The sequence below is a fragment of the Camelus bactrianus genome, chromosome 16 (genome assembly GCF_048773025.1).
Source record: "Camelus bactrianus isolate YW-2024 breed Bactrian camel chromosome 16, ASM4877302v1, whole genome shotgun sequence".
NCBI lineage: Eukaryota > Metazoa > Chordata > Mammalia > Artiodactyla > Camelidae > Camelus > Camelus bactrianus.
In genome coordinates this window covers 15,101,381-15,116,700 of record NC_133554.1, presented here as the reverse complement: position 1 = coordinate 15,116,700, position 15,320 = coordinate 15,101,381, and the positions used below count along the sequence as shown (strand labels likewise).

Below are 15,320 nucleotides of genomic sequence, written 5' to 3'. Positions count from 1 at the left end.
CTGAAAAGTAAAATTAGCGTTCAGTGCTTGTTTTGTACTAAGTATTATAGAGGCATACCAAGCAGCAAGAGTGGCACCACCGAGCTCCTTCCCTGGGAACTACACCCAGCATCTCAGCATCAAGCCACCATGGCTTTGAATTGAGTATATGAGTATATATGCTTTTTCCTGATATATTTTGTGCATCCGTTAGCAAGATGTGTTCTAAGGTAATTGCTTCTTCACTTTGTATCATTTCAGTTTACAAAAGGTTTCATTTTGGATAGTACTCTAATTTTGGATAGTGGAGGAAACTTACACATTCCATTGATCACTGTGTCTGTTCTTATGCTAATACTATGATGTATTATGTTCATATTGTGCCTTTATTATAAATCTTACAATCATATAGTGTTAGCCTTCAAATTTTGTTGTCCTTTTGATTTCAATTTTCTCTACTGTGTTTTTTTAAAAATTCCATTGCATTCTGCTTTGATCTTTGTTATTTCCTTTCTTCTGCTTACTTTCCATTTAACTAGTTCTTTTTTCTAGTTTATCACAATAGACGTTGAGATCACTGATTTAAGACCTTTCTGCTTTTCATATATAGGCATTTAGTCCTATCAATTTCCTCCCACTTACTGCCTTAAGTAGCATACTACAAATTCTGGTATGTTGTGCTTTCATTTTAATTCAGTTCAAAACACTTTTTAAAAATCTCTTATGATTTCCTCTTTGATCCAGGATTTATTAAGAAGTGTGTTATTTAACTTTCAAAAACATCAGATTTTCAAAATATGTTACTAATATCTAAATTAATTCCACTATGGTTTAAAAAACACATAATCTGAATGATATGAATCCCTCTGAATTTATTCAGACATGTTCTATGTTCCACAGAATGGTCTGTCTTGGTAAATATTCTGTGCACACTTAGGAATAATTTGTATTCTGCTACTGCTGGATCAAACGGTCTATAAATGTCAGTCAGGTCAGGTTGATTGCTAGTGTTGTTCTGTGTACTATATCCTTGAAGATTTTCTGCCTACCTGTTCTATAAATTGAAATAAGAGCTTTTGTCTATTTCTCCTTATACTTCTATCAGTTTTTGTTTCCTGTATTTTGAAGATCTGTTAGCAGGGTATAAACAGAAATGTTTAGAGTCGTTATATGTTCTATTCACTAACTGATCCTTTTATCACTATAAAATAAATTTCTTTATCTGATAATATGCTTTGCTTTGAAATATACTTGATAATCAAGACTTGGTCTTGATTAGTACTAGTATGGCATATCTTTATATTTAAAGTGCATTTCTTCTGGTTAGCATATACTTGAGTTTTGCTTTTCTTTGGCAATCTGACAACCTCTGCCTTTTAATTGGGGTGTTTAGACCATTCACGTTACTATATCTTGGTATTTGTCCCATCTGTTGTTACCTGTTATCTTGTTCTGTCTTCATTAAGATTAGTATTTGTTTATAATTCAATTTTATCCCCTTTGTTTATTAGCTATATATTTTTGTCATTTTAGCAGTGGCTTTAGTTTATAGTAGTGGCAGACTGAATAGTGTCCCCCAAGTATCCACATCCTCATCTATAGAACTGTGAACATTACCCTTTTTTGGGGGGGGGGGGGATTAGACTTGTTTATTAATTTTTTTTTTTTAATGGAGGTACTGGAGATTAAAGCCAGGACCTCCTGCATGCTAAGCACACACTCTACCACTGAGCTGTATGTACCCTCCCTCCGAATGTTATCTTTCACGGCAAAAAATGGGAGTATACAGCTGTGACTAAGCCAGGGATCCCAAGATGAGACTCTCCTGGAAAATCCATGTGAACCCTAAATGTAACCATAAGTGTCATTATAAGAGGAAAACAGTGGAAGAGAAGAAAGAAAGAAAGAAAGAAAGAAAGAAAGAAAGAAAGAAAGAAAGAAAAGAAAAAAAAAGAAAGAAAGAAAGAAAGACGGAGGGAGGGAGGGAGGGAGGGAGGAAGGAAGGAAGGAAGGAAGGCAGGCAGGCAATGTGACCAAAGGCAGAGATAGGAGTGACACAGTCACAAGTCACGGAAAGCTGACAGTGAGCAAAAGCTGAAAGAACCAAGGAATGGATCTCTCCCCTAGTATCTCTGGAACTACTAAAATCCTGCCAAAACCTGGATTTGGGCCTAGGAATAGTTTCTGGATTTCTGGCCTCCAGAACTGTGAGGAAAATTTTTTCTATTGTTTTAAGTGGCCAAATTTGTGGCAATTAGTTACAGCAGGCAAGAGAAAGTAATAGAACAGTATATATCTTTAACTTACCATAGTCTAGTTTAATTGCCAGTATACCACTTCACATACAGTGCCAGAATCTTACATTATATTTCCATGTTCTATCCTTTTGGCCTATAAATACCATACTATACTATAAATGTTGTCATGTATTTTGCTTCCATGTATGTTGTAAATCCCAAAGTACAATGTTATTATTTTCATTTAAACAGTCAATTATCACTTAAAGTTACTTTAATAACAGAAAAAAAATTTTATTTACCCATGCAATTTCCATTTCTGGTGTTCTTCATTTCTTTATTTAGATTCAGAGGTCCAACTGGTATTATTTTCCTTCTATCTGAAGCCTCTGCTTTAACATTTCTTAATAGTTCAGGTCTGAAAATATCTTAATTTCACTGTATTTTTGCTAAGTACAGAATTCTATGTTGAAAACTTTTCCCTTCAATTCTTTTAGAATGTTGCTATATTTCACTTGTATTGTTTCCAGTGAGAACTCTGAATTCATCCTTATCTTTGTGCCTCTAAATATAACGGCTTTTTTTCCCACTGCCAGTTTAAAATCTTTTGTTTATCATTGGTTTCAAGCAATTTGACTATGATGTGCTTTGGTATTTTCTTCATGTTTCATGTGCCTGTTGTTCACTGAACTTTCTAGATCTGTGGGTTTAAAGTTTTCATTAAAGTTTGGAAAGTTTTCACCATTATTTCTTTACTTTTTTCTTCCCACCCCCTCCCCTGGAGGACTCCAGGTATCTGTACGTTGAGCTGCTTCAAGTTGTTGCACTGCTTTGGAATTTGTTCTCCTATGTTCACAGTTTGGATACCTTCTACTGCTATGCCTTCAAGTTCATTAATTTTTTTCTTCTGCAATATATAATCTGTCATTCATACCATCTAGTGTATTTTTCATCTCAAATATGGCTCATTCTCAAGAAGTTCAATTCGAGCCTTTTGTATCTCCCACATTTCGATTTAACTTTTAAAAACAAATGAAATGGTTTTAAAAAACCATCTTAAATATTCTCTAATTCTCACATGAGAATCCACGTTTTTTTGTAAGATGCACAAAGATTTCAAAAAACACAAAACAAGTTTTCCCATCATTATTTTGCTTTAGAGAAAGTTCCTATTCATAGAAATATTATTTGTTAATATGCAATAGGTTTATTATTTTTAAGTGAATTAATTTTTAAAATTTGTTTTAATTTCTAATTCAGAAAATATCAGTAGATATAACCCACGTTAAAAAAGTTCTTACTCAATTTAAGTTGATTACTCTCCTCATTATTGGTTATGTCTTCCTGCCTCTTTGCATGCCAATTAATCTTTGATTAAACAAGATATTGTAAACTTAACTTTGTGGGATGCTGGGTATTTTTGTGATCTTATAAATTTTCTTGAGCCCTGTTCTGGGATGCAGTTAGGTTACTTGGAAACAATTTCATCTTTTCAGGTCTTACTTTTGTTTGTTAGATGGGTCTGGAGCAGTGTCCAGTTTCCCACTACTGAGGCAAAAATTTCCTGAGTACTTCATCCAGTGCCCCATGGATTACAAGTTTCTCCACTGTAGTGGTGGGAATAGACACAGTTACTGACCCTGTATGAGCACCAGACACCACATCCTCTAATCCTTTCAGATGGTTCCTTCCCCAACCTCAGGTAAGTTTCTTCACATGCATGCCCTAAGCAGTACTCTGCTGAATATCTGAATGGAATCTCTACAAATCTCTGGAGTTCTCTGTGCAGCTCTCTCCTCTGGTTATTCTTCCAATGCAGCATTCTCTCATCAACTTAGGGAGTCAGTCAGGCTCGACTGCAGTTCTGCCTCCACGTGTTACAGCCTGAAAACTCTCTCAAGGTTGTAAGCTGAGGCAATCATAGAGCTCACTTGTCTATTTCTTGTCCCTTGGGGTCTGCTTTCATTTGTTGTCTCATGTCCAGTGTCTAGGAAATGTTTTTCTTTTTGGCTGTTGCAGAAGGGTCATCCCTGTTATTCCATCATAACTAGAAGCAGACATCTCATACTAAAACAACAGATTTTAATATAATAGAGTAGAATAGAATAAAATTCCCTGATATGGTTCCAGGTTTCATACTGCAAATCACATTTAACAATTTTGGTGTAATATCAAAGATGATTTACAGTTATCTAAAACTGCTTTTTAAAGTGTTCCTCCCTAACAAAAAGTAGATTAATGGTTGCCAAGGACTGGGTGGGGAAGGGAAGGGAAAGTGACTGCTAAAGGGTATAGGATTTCTTCATGGGATGATGAAAATCTAAAATTAGATATTGGTAATAGATGCGGAACTCAGTGAATATAGTAAGATCTACTGATTTGTACACTTATTTATAAGGTGGATTTTATGGTATGTGAATTATATTTCATTAAAAAAACCTTTCCCCAACTACATATGAAATCCAAAATCTGAGAGGCCAGATTTTATACATATACTTCAACCAAAACAATTTACTGCAATAAATTGACTAGCGAAGCAAAAGTGAGAATTCAGCCATCTTTAAGCCAATCAGAGATTTTTAAAAATACAAAATGATACCAGCTTTCTCACCAAATATTATTTTGCTTTAGAAAAATAGCTATTTTTCAAGAATATATTACTTATGTTAATACATAATAGGTTTATTGTTAAAGTGATTAATAAAAATTCAAAAAGTTTCTCAGTTTTAATTTCTAATTCAGAAAATATCAATAGATATAACTCCAAAAGGAAACAGTCTTTTGTGTTCCCAATAAAATTTAAGAGTACAAAGAGTCACCAGGTCATATGATTTGAGAACTGCCAGTCTATGCCACCATACTATGCCAGGGATTCCATACTAGTATACATTTTAACAGACATAATATAGTAATTAATGAAAGAATTAATTTAAAAAATGCTACAAGGAAGGTATGTAAACACACACTAAAGTTTGTTACTTCACTGAATATCATACTTACTTGGAAGTTTCTGGCAAGCCAGCTGAGAGTTCCAGAAACACAGATAAGTAGTAACCCCGAACAACTCCATTTCCATCCTTAAAAAAAGAAAAAGGCAATATTGACTATAGCCAAGAGGTAGAAGCAATCAAGTGTCCATCGACAGATGAATGGATAAACAAAATGTGGTATATACATACAATGGAATATGATTCAGCGTTAAAAATTCTGACCCATACTACAAAGTGGATAAACTTTAACATTACGCTAAGCAAAAGAAGCCAGTCACAATATGTAGAATAGATAAACAAGATTATACGGTATAGCACAGGGAAATATATACAAGATACTGTGGTAGCGCACAGCAAAAAAAAAAAAAAAAAAAAAAAAGTGACAATGAATATGTGTATGTTCATGTATAACTGAAAAATTGTGCTCTATACTGGAATTTGACACAACATTGTAAAATGACTGTAACTCAATAAAAAAAATGTTTAAAACTGCAAAACAGGAAAAAAAAAAGCCAGTCACAAAAAGACAACATATGATTCCATATATATAAGATATATATATGGAACAAATGTACAGCTCCGGTACAGGATACACTGATAGCAGGGGAGGCTGTACATGTGTGGGGTCAGAGGGTGTGTACAGAACTTTCTGTACTTTCCACTCAATTTTGCTATTAGCCTAAAACTATTCTAAAAAATAAAGTGCATTAAGTAAATTTTTCAAGACATACATACATATTAACCCCTCCCCCCTCCCAAACCCCCATAAACATTTACTTATGTTACTCCCTAGTTCTATTCATGACAGAAGCCTAGAAATAGTGACCAACCTGGTCAAAATGAGCACCCAGTTTGGTCTTGGAATATAATTTTCCCACTAAAATCAGGGCTCTTTGGATAAAATGGCCAATTTCAGCTACAGAGTAGGAAATGTACAAGATGAGACTAGAACACCTTGCCATGGAAGAAAATAAGAAAGCTAACTACTAGTGTCACTACTAGGCTATTAAGGTCAGAGCAAAGTGACACAGAAGCCAACTTAATGAGATTAAATATGTATAAATTCATGAATTCCTAATGATAATTACTTTCAGAAAACAAGGGAAATTGATAAGTAACAGGAAAGAATTCTGCCTCTTCTATATAAACTGTTATTTTGGGTAACCAAATAATAGGTAAAGGGAAGCATCTCTTTATAAAAGGATTACGACTAATAAATAATCACTATCTTGCAACTCCCAGTGAATTAACAGATGTAGGCAATGAGCACCAATATCCCAGAGAGATGCAACTAGATATGATGTGATAAAAGCACACTCTACTGCTTATGTTCTTGACAGTGGAACTGACTATGCATCTCATCATACCACTGGATCCAGCTGCAAATTTGCAGCACATACACAGGTCAAAGAAACATACTGGAATGCATCATGAGTATGCAATGAGCATACATGTGTTTTTGATGACCTTCTGTATATTTTATTTTTATTTCAAAAATGATTTTTAAAGTAAGAATTTTAAACATGTCTTCTAAAGATAAATATCTTTCTATAAACAAGAAGTAAAAGATTCAGTAATGTGCTGGGGTTTATACTGTTTATATTTAACTCATTTTTTTCATAGATTTAGCCCATAAGCCCTATAAAGAAACATAAAATTGTCATTGCTTTAATCCCTTACTCCACTAAAATAGTGAACCAGTGTACTACAGAACCCTGAAAGAAAGATCTTTGTTTCAAAATTTATTAGTAATAAATGAAAAACTTACTGGGTAAACTTTTAACCTCCAACAAAGTCCTGAAACTTGAAGAGGTGGACTGTAAACAGGATCTGCTCTCTGGCGCAAAGTACTGAAGTAAAAGAAAACCAACCAAATCCCAAGATCAAAACTGTTGTGAAACAACAACAGGCAAAACTAAAACCCAACCACTTTATTTATGTTACTTATTTGAGTCCTGGACAAGTAAATGAAGGCAACTGAAGAAGTCAGAATTCCACTGTGTAAGAGTATATATGCTTAAATTCTGAAATAAAAGAAACTTTAATGATATAGGTAAATATTCAGCAGTATCTTTTCAGTTTTCAGGTTAAAAAAAAACCTCAAAAAATTGTCATTTAAGGGAAAAGAAAAATATAACTGTCTTGAATTTAATTACCACTTCAAAAAGGAGTTTTCTCCCATTAAAGTATTAAAAAAAAAAAAAGAGATGTGTTTCTTCCTCACATTCCTATGGAATACTCCTTCTGTAATACAGAAAAAACAAAATACAGGGAAATCCTCAGAAATTTTTTATTTTAGCCACAAAATTATCCCATAAGAAAAAAAAAAAGTTAAACAGAGTGGTATAAATTCTCACAGTTTGGCCTATTTTGATGGTTATCAGACTCTTAGAGTTTCTCTTCCCAAGGTTAAGACCTTATATTCTTGGTTCCCCATTTCCATGCAGCCCTTTAAGACAAGCCCTCTAAGACCTTTGTGTTTTAAGATCTTGGCTTCTAATCTTAGAGAAAAAGCAGTATAAGCTAACAAAATTAGGATGCAAATTACAAAACTTACAAATTTCTTACAATGTCCCCTCATCCACAATTTCGCACTTTGCACTAAGATAAATGGACGCAAATGGACTTCTTCCCATGACTCTTATTTCTGAAGACGAGTGGGAGGGCTCACCAATCTCTATCATCCCATTTGCCTCACCTTATTAGCAAACGCTAAGTGAACTCTCTTCTTAAAAAAAAAAAAAAAAAAAAAGGTTCCTTTCCCCAGAATAGAGAAGAAATCTGTCCTGAAGATATAATACAATCCAGAAACATGACCTCTATGTTTCTAATAGGAAACTTGTTTCTTCTAAGACTACACACTGAGTGACACAGTTCATTAGGTCTGTCCTACTCTTGCTGGCTCTTACTTATGTACACATCTTCCTGGCTCTTACTTATGTACACATACCAACGGGAAAAAAACCCAACACCAAAGTTGTCAAAAACTCTTACCTGAAATTCTCTAAAACAAATGTAGCTGAATCATAAGATGGTACCAATTCACTAAAAAGAAACAAAAGGCAAAAAAAAAATTATTTGGCTTATTTAAGCTTAAAATTTCATTTAGTTAAAACACGAAGTCCCTCAGTAGTATCTTGAAAACCTTACTAAGTCCCTAAAAATATTTTTAAAACCTTTTAAAATATAATATAAATCAAATGAATTCATAAAACCATCAAAATCTGACATCAATAGTTTGCAATTAAATCGGATACTCAACAAATACTTTATAAAAGTTTTTTTAAGGCAGTATGTGATTAAGTATTAAAATAAGTATAAGAGACATTTAAAAAGTAGTCATGGAAATAGGAAAAGGAAGAAATTGGTGCTTAGGCCAGGAACCTGAAATATGAAACAAATAAACTTGTTTAAAAAAATACAACAACAAAAGGAAAAGACATTACAATAAATCCCCAAACTTCCTGCTTCAGAACAAATTATGAGGAATGTTGACAGATCTTAAATACTTTGAGACTATTTACTAGCAAATAAATCTATACAATTTTATAGGATAAGAATATATAATCACATGGGGGCAAGTAGGATGAACACATTAACAGTTTCTTGGCAAGGCAAGATACCTCAAGTAACTTCAGTTCTATACACTATTCTCCAAAGAGAACTGAATTACAACCACAGGAGACAGGCAAAGGGACAATCCATTCTGCTGATAACTATGCTTTGAATATGTGAATAGTCTGTAGTACTGTCATTAGAACACCTCAAAAGTCAGAGATAGTAAAACATTTATGATAAAAACACTATCCTACATAGTGTTGTAACACATTTATATATTTAATATATAAAATTTAAAATGTACCAAAAAGATAAATCAAAAGCCATTTCACCACATACTCAGATATATTTTCTAAAGTTCAATTCATGAAAATGTGTTATTACCAAAATAAGATATAAGATACATCTATAGCATAACACTGTGATGGTACCTAATCAGCGGTTTACCAATGGAAATATGGTGCATATAATTAAAAACACATTAGTCTTTATTTTATGTTAAGTATGTATAGCTAAATAGCTCCGGTCTTTTTCACAGTTAAGTAGATGTATTTTACCTAGCAACTGTTAACTGTATAGCTATTACCCAACTGTCAAGCACCCCTAACCATATCCCTAGGCAGCTGAGACTCACATTCCTCATCCCTACACCCTTTTGTCTTGTCTGGTTAATCCCTACTATTTCTAACAGATTAGAAGTCACATACCTTTGGAGGTGTGCTAAAACTTCTCCCCATGATACACTCTCCTAGCACTCAATACACACAAACCCCAGTTAGCAGGACTAAGACAATTAATGCCTTGGAAGCCTTCCTGGAACCACAAACCTAATCAGAGCTCCCAGGAATTCTCCCCAGGATAGTCTTCAAATTTGGTCAAGTTATGACATGCTTTTTTGGCTATAATTTTGTGCAACTTCCAGTCGTACAAATGTTGGTCAGTTCTCCCACCAAACATTCTTCATAAAGTCTACAGACATCAACCAACCCCCAGTTTCCTGCTGATCTTCTTACTGTTTCTTCCACCATGTCCTTAAACAGTGTGATATAATTCCTTTGTTGTTACTGTTATTTTTATATTAAGACCAGACTATCATCGTCATATTTTTATCAGCCAGTAAGAGTCAAAAGGGTTCACCAAAACACAAAATAAACAGAATACGGAGATGACACGTTTAACTCAGAACAGTGAGATAGAAAGCATATGAGCTAACAGGTATAAAAGCCATCTAACCAAGAGGGTACAGGATGGCTCTCACTTGTTGGGAAAAAAGGTCACATTCAGAACACAGAAAACAACTATCAATCCTAGGGTATTGTGATATACTCCTACATATGTATAATTTTTTAGGAAAACTTTTCAGATACAAATAACATTAAAACAAATTAGTGCTACGAGGAAACATTAAAAACAGGATACACGTACTTCCTCTATCACCAGTCATCCCATTTTATTTTATTACTACTTCAATCATGTATCTTTTTCACTAAATCATAACCTGAGGCAGCAAGAACTCTACTGTGCTCACTACTTCTACCTAGCACATGCCTGGAACATAGATGGTATTCAAATATTCACGGAATGGATAAATGTTCACAAATACTTGCTGGAAAATTCTTGTAATTTGGTAGAAATATTTGCTCCAAAATGTCTCTTGCTTTCTTTACATATATACACAAAGCCATACTGACTGCTAAGCCATCTAATTCTACCAATCCTACCACCCTTAACTATTTATTAACATCTCCACATTATGCTCACGCATTCATAGGTTATCTACAATTATACTGGTGCTACCACTCTTTGCCTGCAAATCAGGCACAGTTTCATCTTCTCAAAGCTTTCTCTATTTCTATACTTCTTCTGCTCTGGTTTTTATGTCTGGATTCATTTCATGATGATGTCAGTGAATCTTAACAGAATATGGAGCGACTAGCCCCCAAACATCTCTAGCCCAATAGAAAAATACTGATCTGCAAATTTTTAGACCAGAGACTTCATCATGACTTAAGGAATACAGGAAAGAAAAATAGGACAAGTATCCATTTTTTCCTTGAGAAAACAGACTGGTCAGCTACACAAAAACTGGTTTTCCACCCCGATTTGACCATTTCTCACGAAATTACAACTCTCTGTAGACTGAAAGCTACACTATTCTACCATTTAAGTCCTCTCTGCGGCCATCTACAATGCACCAGCAAAACAGTCCTTCAAACCCTGGTTGAAATGATTTCCCTGCTGAGCTCCAAATATAGCAGCTCTTATCACATTCCCATATTTTGATTCATACATACGTATCCTATTCTCATCTACCTAATGAAATCCTAAGTATCTTTCAAGGTCTTCCACAATTCCTTTCTAGGCTATAAAGTCATCTTGACCAAACCAGTTTCTACACTGACTTCTTTTCAGAATTTCTGATATAAGACAGAATATATCTGAGTAACAAGTATTTGATTTTAATATACAAATCTCTACCATTTAATGTGGAATATATACCCAATAAGATTATTACTTCCTCTTCCATGCCTCCAATGCAGCACCTACAACAGTGCTGAGCATATAGATAATCTTTAATAAATAATACTAATTGGCTCCATCACCAATCATCAACTGATAGAACATAAGGCAATCAGTCCCATGATCTCAAAGTTTAGAAACAATCACCACATCTCTGCATATCTGAACTTTGGTCTATAACTGAATGTCAGTGAATGCTGGTCTTTCTTATTTGGGCCTCTTCTTTGCTGATAAATCCATCAACAGATAAATACCTGCTTCCTATATATTACAAATCATAAGCTGAGTTTCTAATAAAAATTACAGTTAAATTATAAGCCAAAATTTCCAGTAAGATAGTAAGGTTTACTGAAAAGAAGGACCTAAGGTGACATTTTCGCATGGAAAGCTCCTTAATTATCAGGGTGGGCGGGGTGGTTTTCTCCTTATTGATATGCCTCCTCCCTCCCTATCTCAATCTCAATTTCAGTTCCTTCCATCTATACTCCCCCAAAAAAGGTAGTGAAGAGAAGGGATTATTGGAGTTCTGAGTCCCTTGAGTAATTAGAAAAGAAAATCAAAACAATCCCTGGATGTGATCGAGACTGACCCTTGAGAAGTCTAAAGCAGAGTTGCCTGACCGATGAGCTGCTGCAAGTGGTATCAGTATAGGAGTTTACCTGTATCAGTGGTTCCCAAACTTTAGTACAGAATTAGGGTGCTCAAGATTCATCTTCTGGAAACCATTTCCAAAGACTGTCAGGGAGCAGATCTGAGAATTTGCATTTTGGACAAACACTCCAGCTGGCTCGGATTTAGGAGATCCATGTACCTTTCACTGGAAAATCTTTATCTTTATATATAGTATCTATATCAAAACTTATGTTTCATTCCACTGGTGATGGATGGAATAATTCAGAAAAGAATCTTCAAAACTGAAATGGCTGACCACACTATCAAAGAGACAGCCTTGGGATATTAATGAACATCCTTAGTTGACTCAAATCTACTCAATAATAGCCAATACCCAGTCCTTTTAATAACATTCAGTGCTTAAATAAAATATGTATCAGTTTGTTCATTCAGAAAGAAATAAATACTTATCTAACTGGTTAGGGAGAACTACCTGAGTTCTAGCTGTCTGCAACAGCATTCTTTTGAAACAAACATAGGCATCTGCACATAAACTTCAAATAAAAATGAAGTTAGAAAAAAAAGTGCCATACCTGGTAAAGTCTGGTGGAACAGGAGTGGTAACAAAGGATGCCATGGGCTTTCGATGAACTTGCTGAAACATCATAAGGATCTCTGAGCTCTTAGATATCAATTCACTCTTACTACAAGACCGCAACTGTGTGAGGGGAAAAAAGCTGTCTGAATAAACAAAATTACCATACACTGGCACCTTAAAATCTTTAAAGAAGAAAAATGGAAATTATTCTGATTATATACTGAAAACAACAAGATCAAGAAAAATAGAATAAGTCAAAGTGGGTTTGAGAGTTAAGAATCTATAAAGAATCTAGGCTTACTTATTTCCATTATAACAGTAAATGCATTGAATCAGTATTTCATTTTAATGTATTTTTGTCTCCTTGTATATTAGCATAAATCCAATTTTAAGCAACTAGAAATATATACTAGACAGGTACGGTGATGCCATTATGTACATAAATGAACAAAACTCCAGAGGAAAATAGCCTTCAAACAAGGATTTCTGAAACTGCACTCCTGGGAACAGAGAAATGTTAAGATGTAATACACAGAAAAAAGTCTCATTAATCTATATCATTTTGGGAAGCATTAAGTTATACCAAAGGTAAAAAGTGAGGAATCCAACTTTAGCAAAATAAGCATGGCAATTTTAAGACTACTACTGATTTTGTACTCGAGACAACCAGTTTGAAGTCCTAGTCCTGCCACACACGAATTATATGACTCAGAGTCTGTTAATATGCAAAACTGGAATGATATCTCCTGCTGAGTTTGTTACACTCATGAAGCTGTATGTGAGACAGCTTTGTAAACAACTGTTAAGGGCTGAAATGTGTCCCTGTCCCAAACTCATATGTTGTGGTCCCAATCCCTAGTATCTCAGACTGTAACTATATCTGGGGACAAGGCCTTCAAGAGACACAGACAGAAGGCAGCTGTCTGTGAGCCAAAGAGAGAGATCTTGGGGAAAACCTAACCTGCCAATATCTTGATCTTAGACTACCAGTCTCCAGAACACTGAGAAAACAGATTTCTGCTGTTTAACCCCTGAATCTATAATGTTTTGTTATAGAAACCCTAGCAAACTAATACACTACCAAATGCCGTATGAATGATATTCATTAAACCCACTATATCTGGGTTTATCTTTTAAATGACAGCTGCTTATAGGTCACCCAAAATAATGATATGACCTGACTGGTATCATATGATAAATAAAAAATTATAGCTTTTATTCAAATATTTATTGAATGCATAATATGTGTATACTTCCTTGACCTTATTTTCTCCAAAGGTAAACTTCTGAATAGATACCTTCACTAAAGGTAAAGTAGTTCCCTTTTACGCTAAATTTGCTGAATTATTTAGCCATGAATGAGGATCAAATATAACTGAATGTTATGTTAAAAATAACACACTTCTGAAAAACTCATAGGTCAAAGAAGTCACAAGGGATATAAGAAAGTATTTTGAACAAAAAGGTCTGAAATCATTAACCCCAGCTTCCATTCTAAGATCTTAGAAAAAGAAAAGCACGTTAAACTCAAACTAAGCAAAAGAAAGAAAACAGATCAAAACAAAAATTAATAAAATAGAAAGCAGAAAAACAACACAGAAAAAAACAAAAACAAAACCCAGTTCTTTGAGAAGAATCAACAAAAATCAATATCCTCTAGCCAGACTGATCAGGGAAAAAAGATGACACAAATTACCGATGTCAGGAAAGAGAGAAGCGATGCCATTGCATTTCACAATTAAAAGGATAATAAGGGAATATTATTAACTTTATGCCAATAAATTCAGCAAGTTCAAATAGAATGGAATAATTTCTTGAAAGACACAAACTACCAAAGCTCACTCAAGAAGAAACAGGTAATACGAACTGCCCTATGTCTATTAAAGAAACCACTCCATAAATAAAATGAGGCCCAAATGGTTTCACTGATGTATTCTATCAAACATCTAAGGAAGAAACATTATCAGTTCTACACAACTTCTTCCAAAAAATTGAAGAGGGCATAATTTAAATTTTAAATACTTTGAGAAAAGAACACTACAGTGTAATATCCCTCACACAAAAATACAAAAAATTTAAACAAAATCTTTTCTAATCAAATCCAATAATATGTTAAAAGGACAATACATGGACCAAAGCAGCATTTTTATCCCAAAAGGTAGTTTAATATTAAAAAAAAAGTTAATCCATTTTAAGAACTAAAAAGAAAAACCATACAATCATCTCAATACATGCAGAAAAAGAATTTGACAAAATCCAACATTCAGTTCTAATGAAGACTCTCAGCAAAACAGGAATACAGAGGAATTCTTAAATCTGACGAAGGACATCTATAATAAACCCACAGCTAACATCATATTTAAATCAATATTATACCGGAAGTTCTGGGCAGTAATACCTGACAAGGAAAAAATAAATAAAAGGTAGCCAGATCAGAGAGAAATGTCTTTATTCAAAAATGTCGAGACTATACGCAGGCAATCCAACAAATCTACAATATAGCTGCCAGAACTAATAAATAATTTAGCAAGATTGTAGGATACAAGATCAATATACAAAAATCAATTGTATAGACACAAGTGAGAAATTAGAATTTAAAAAAAATACCTTCTATTATAGTATCGAAAATTCTGAAATACCGAAAAGATCTGACAAAAGTTCTGAAATAGTGAAATAAATCTGGCAAAAGACATGAAAAGCTTATACTCTAAAAACTACAGAACACTGTTGAAATTATAGAAGATCCAGATAAATGGAGTCTTCTTAGTGAGAGAAAGACTCAGTATTGTTAAGATGTCACACATCTCTAAATTAATAGAGAGACTC

The 15,320-nt window shown here is 34.0% G+C and overlaps 1 protein-coding gene across 2 annotated transcripts in view; it reads right to left on the bottom strand.

Annotated features, from left to right (window-relative positions):
• The window catches only part of TRIM37 (tripartite motif containing 37), a 101,312-nt gene that overhangs the window by 64,429 nt on the left and 21,563 nt on the right, over nt 1-15,320 (bottom strand). For both annotated transcript variants that reach the window (XM_045513757.2, XM_010951041.2), the window contains exons 9-12: nt 12,490-12,614; nt 8,201-8,251; nt 6,975-7,056; nt 5,217-5,293 (exon numbers count right to left, since the gene is read on the bottom strand). In XM_045513757.2, coding sequence (XP_045369713.1) covers nt 5,217-5,293; nt 6,975-7,056; nt 8,201-8,251; nt 12,490-12,614 — 335 coding nt within the window. The remainder of the gene's footprint in view (nt 1-5,216; nt 5,294-6,974; nt 7,057-8,200; nt 8,252-12,489; nt 12,615-15,320) is intronic.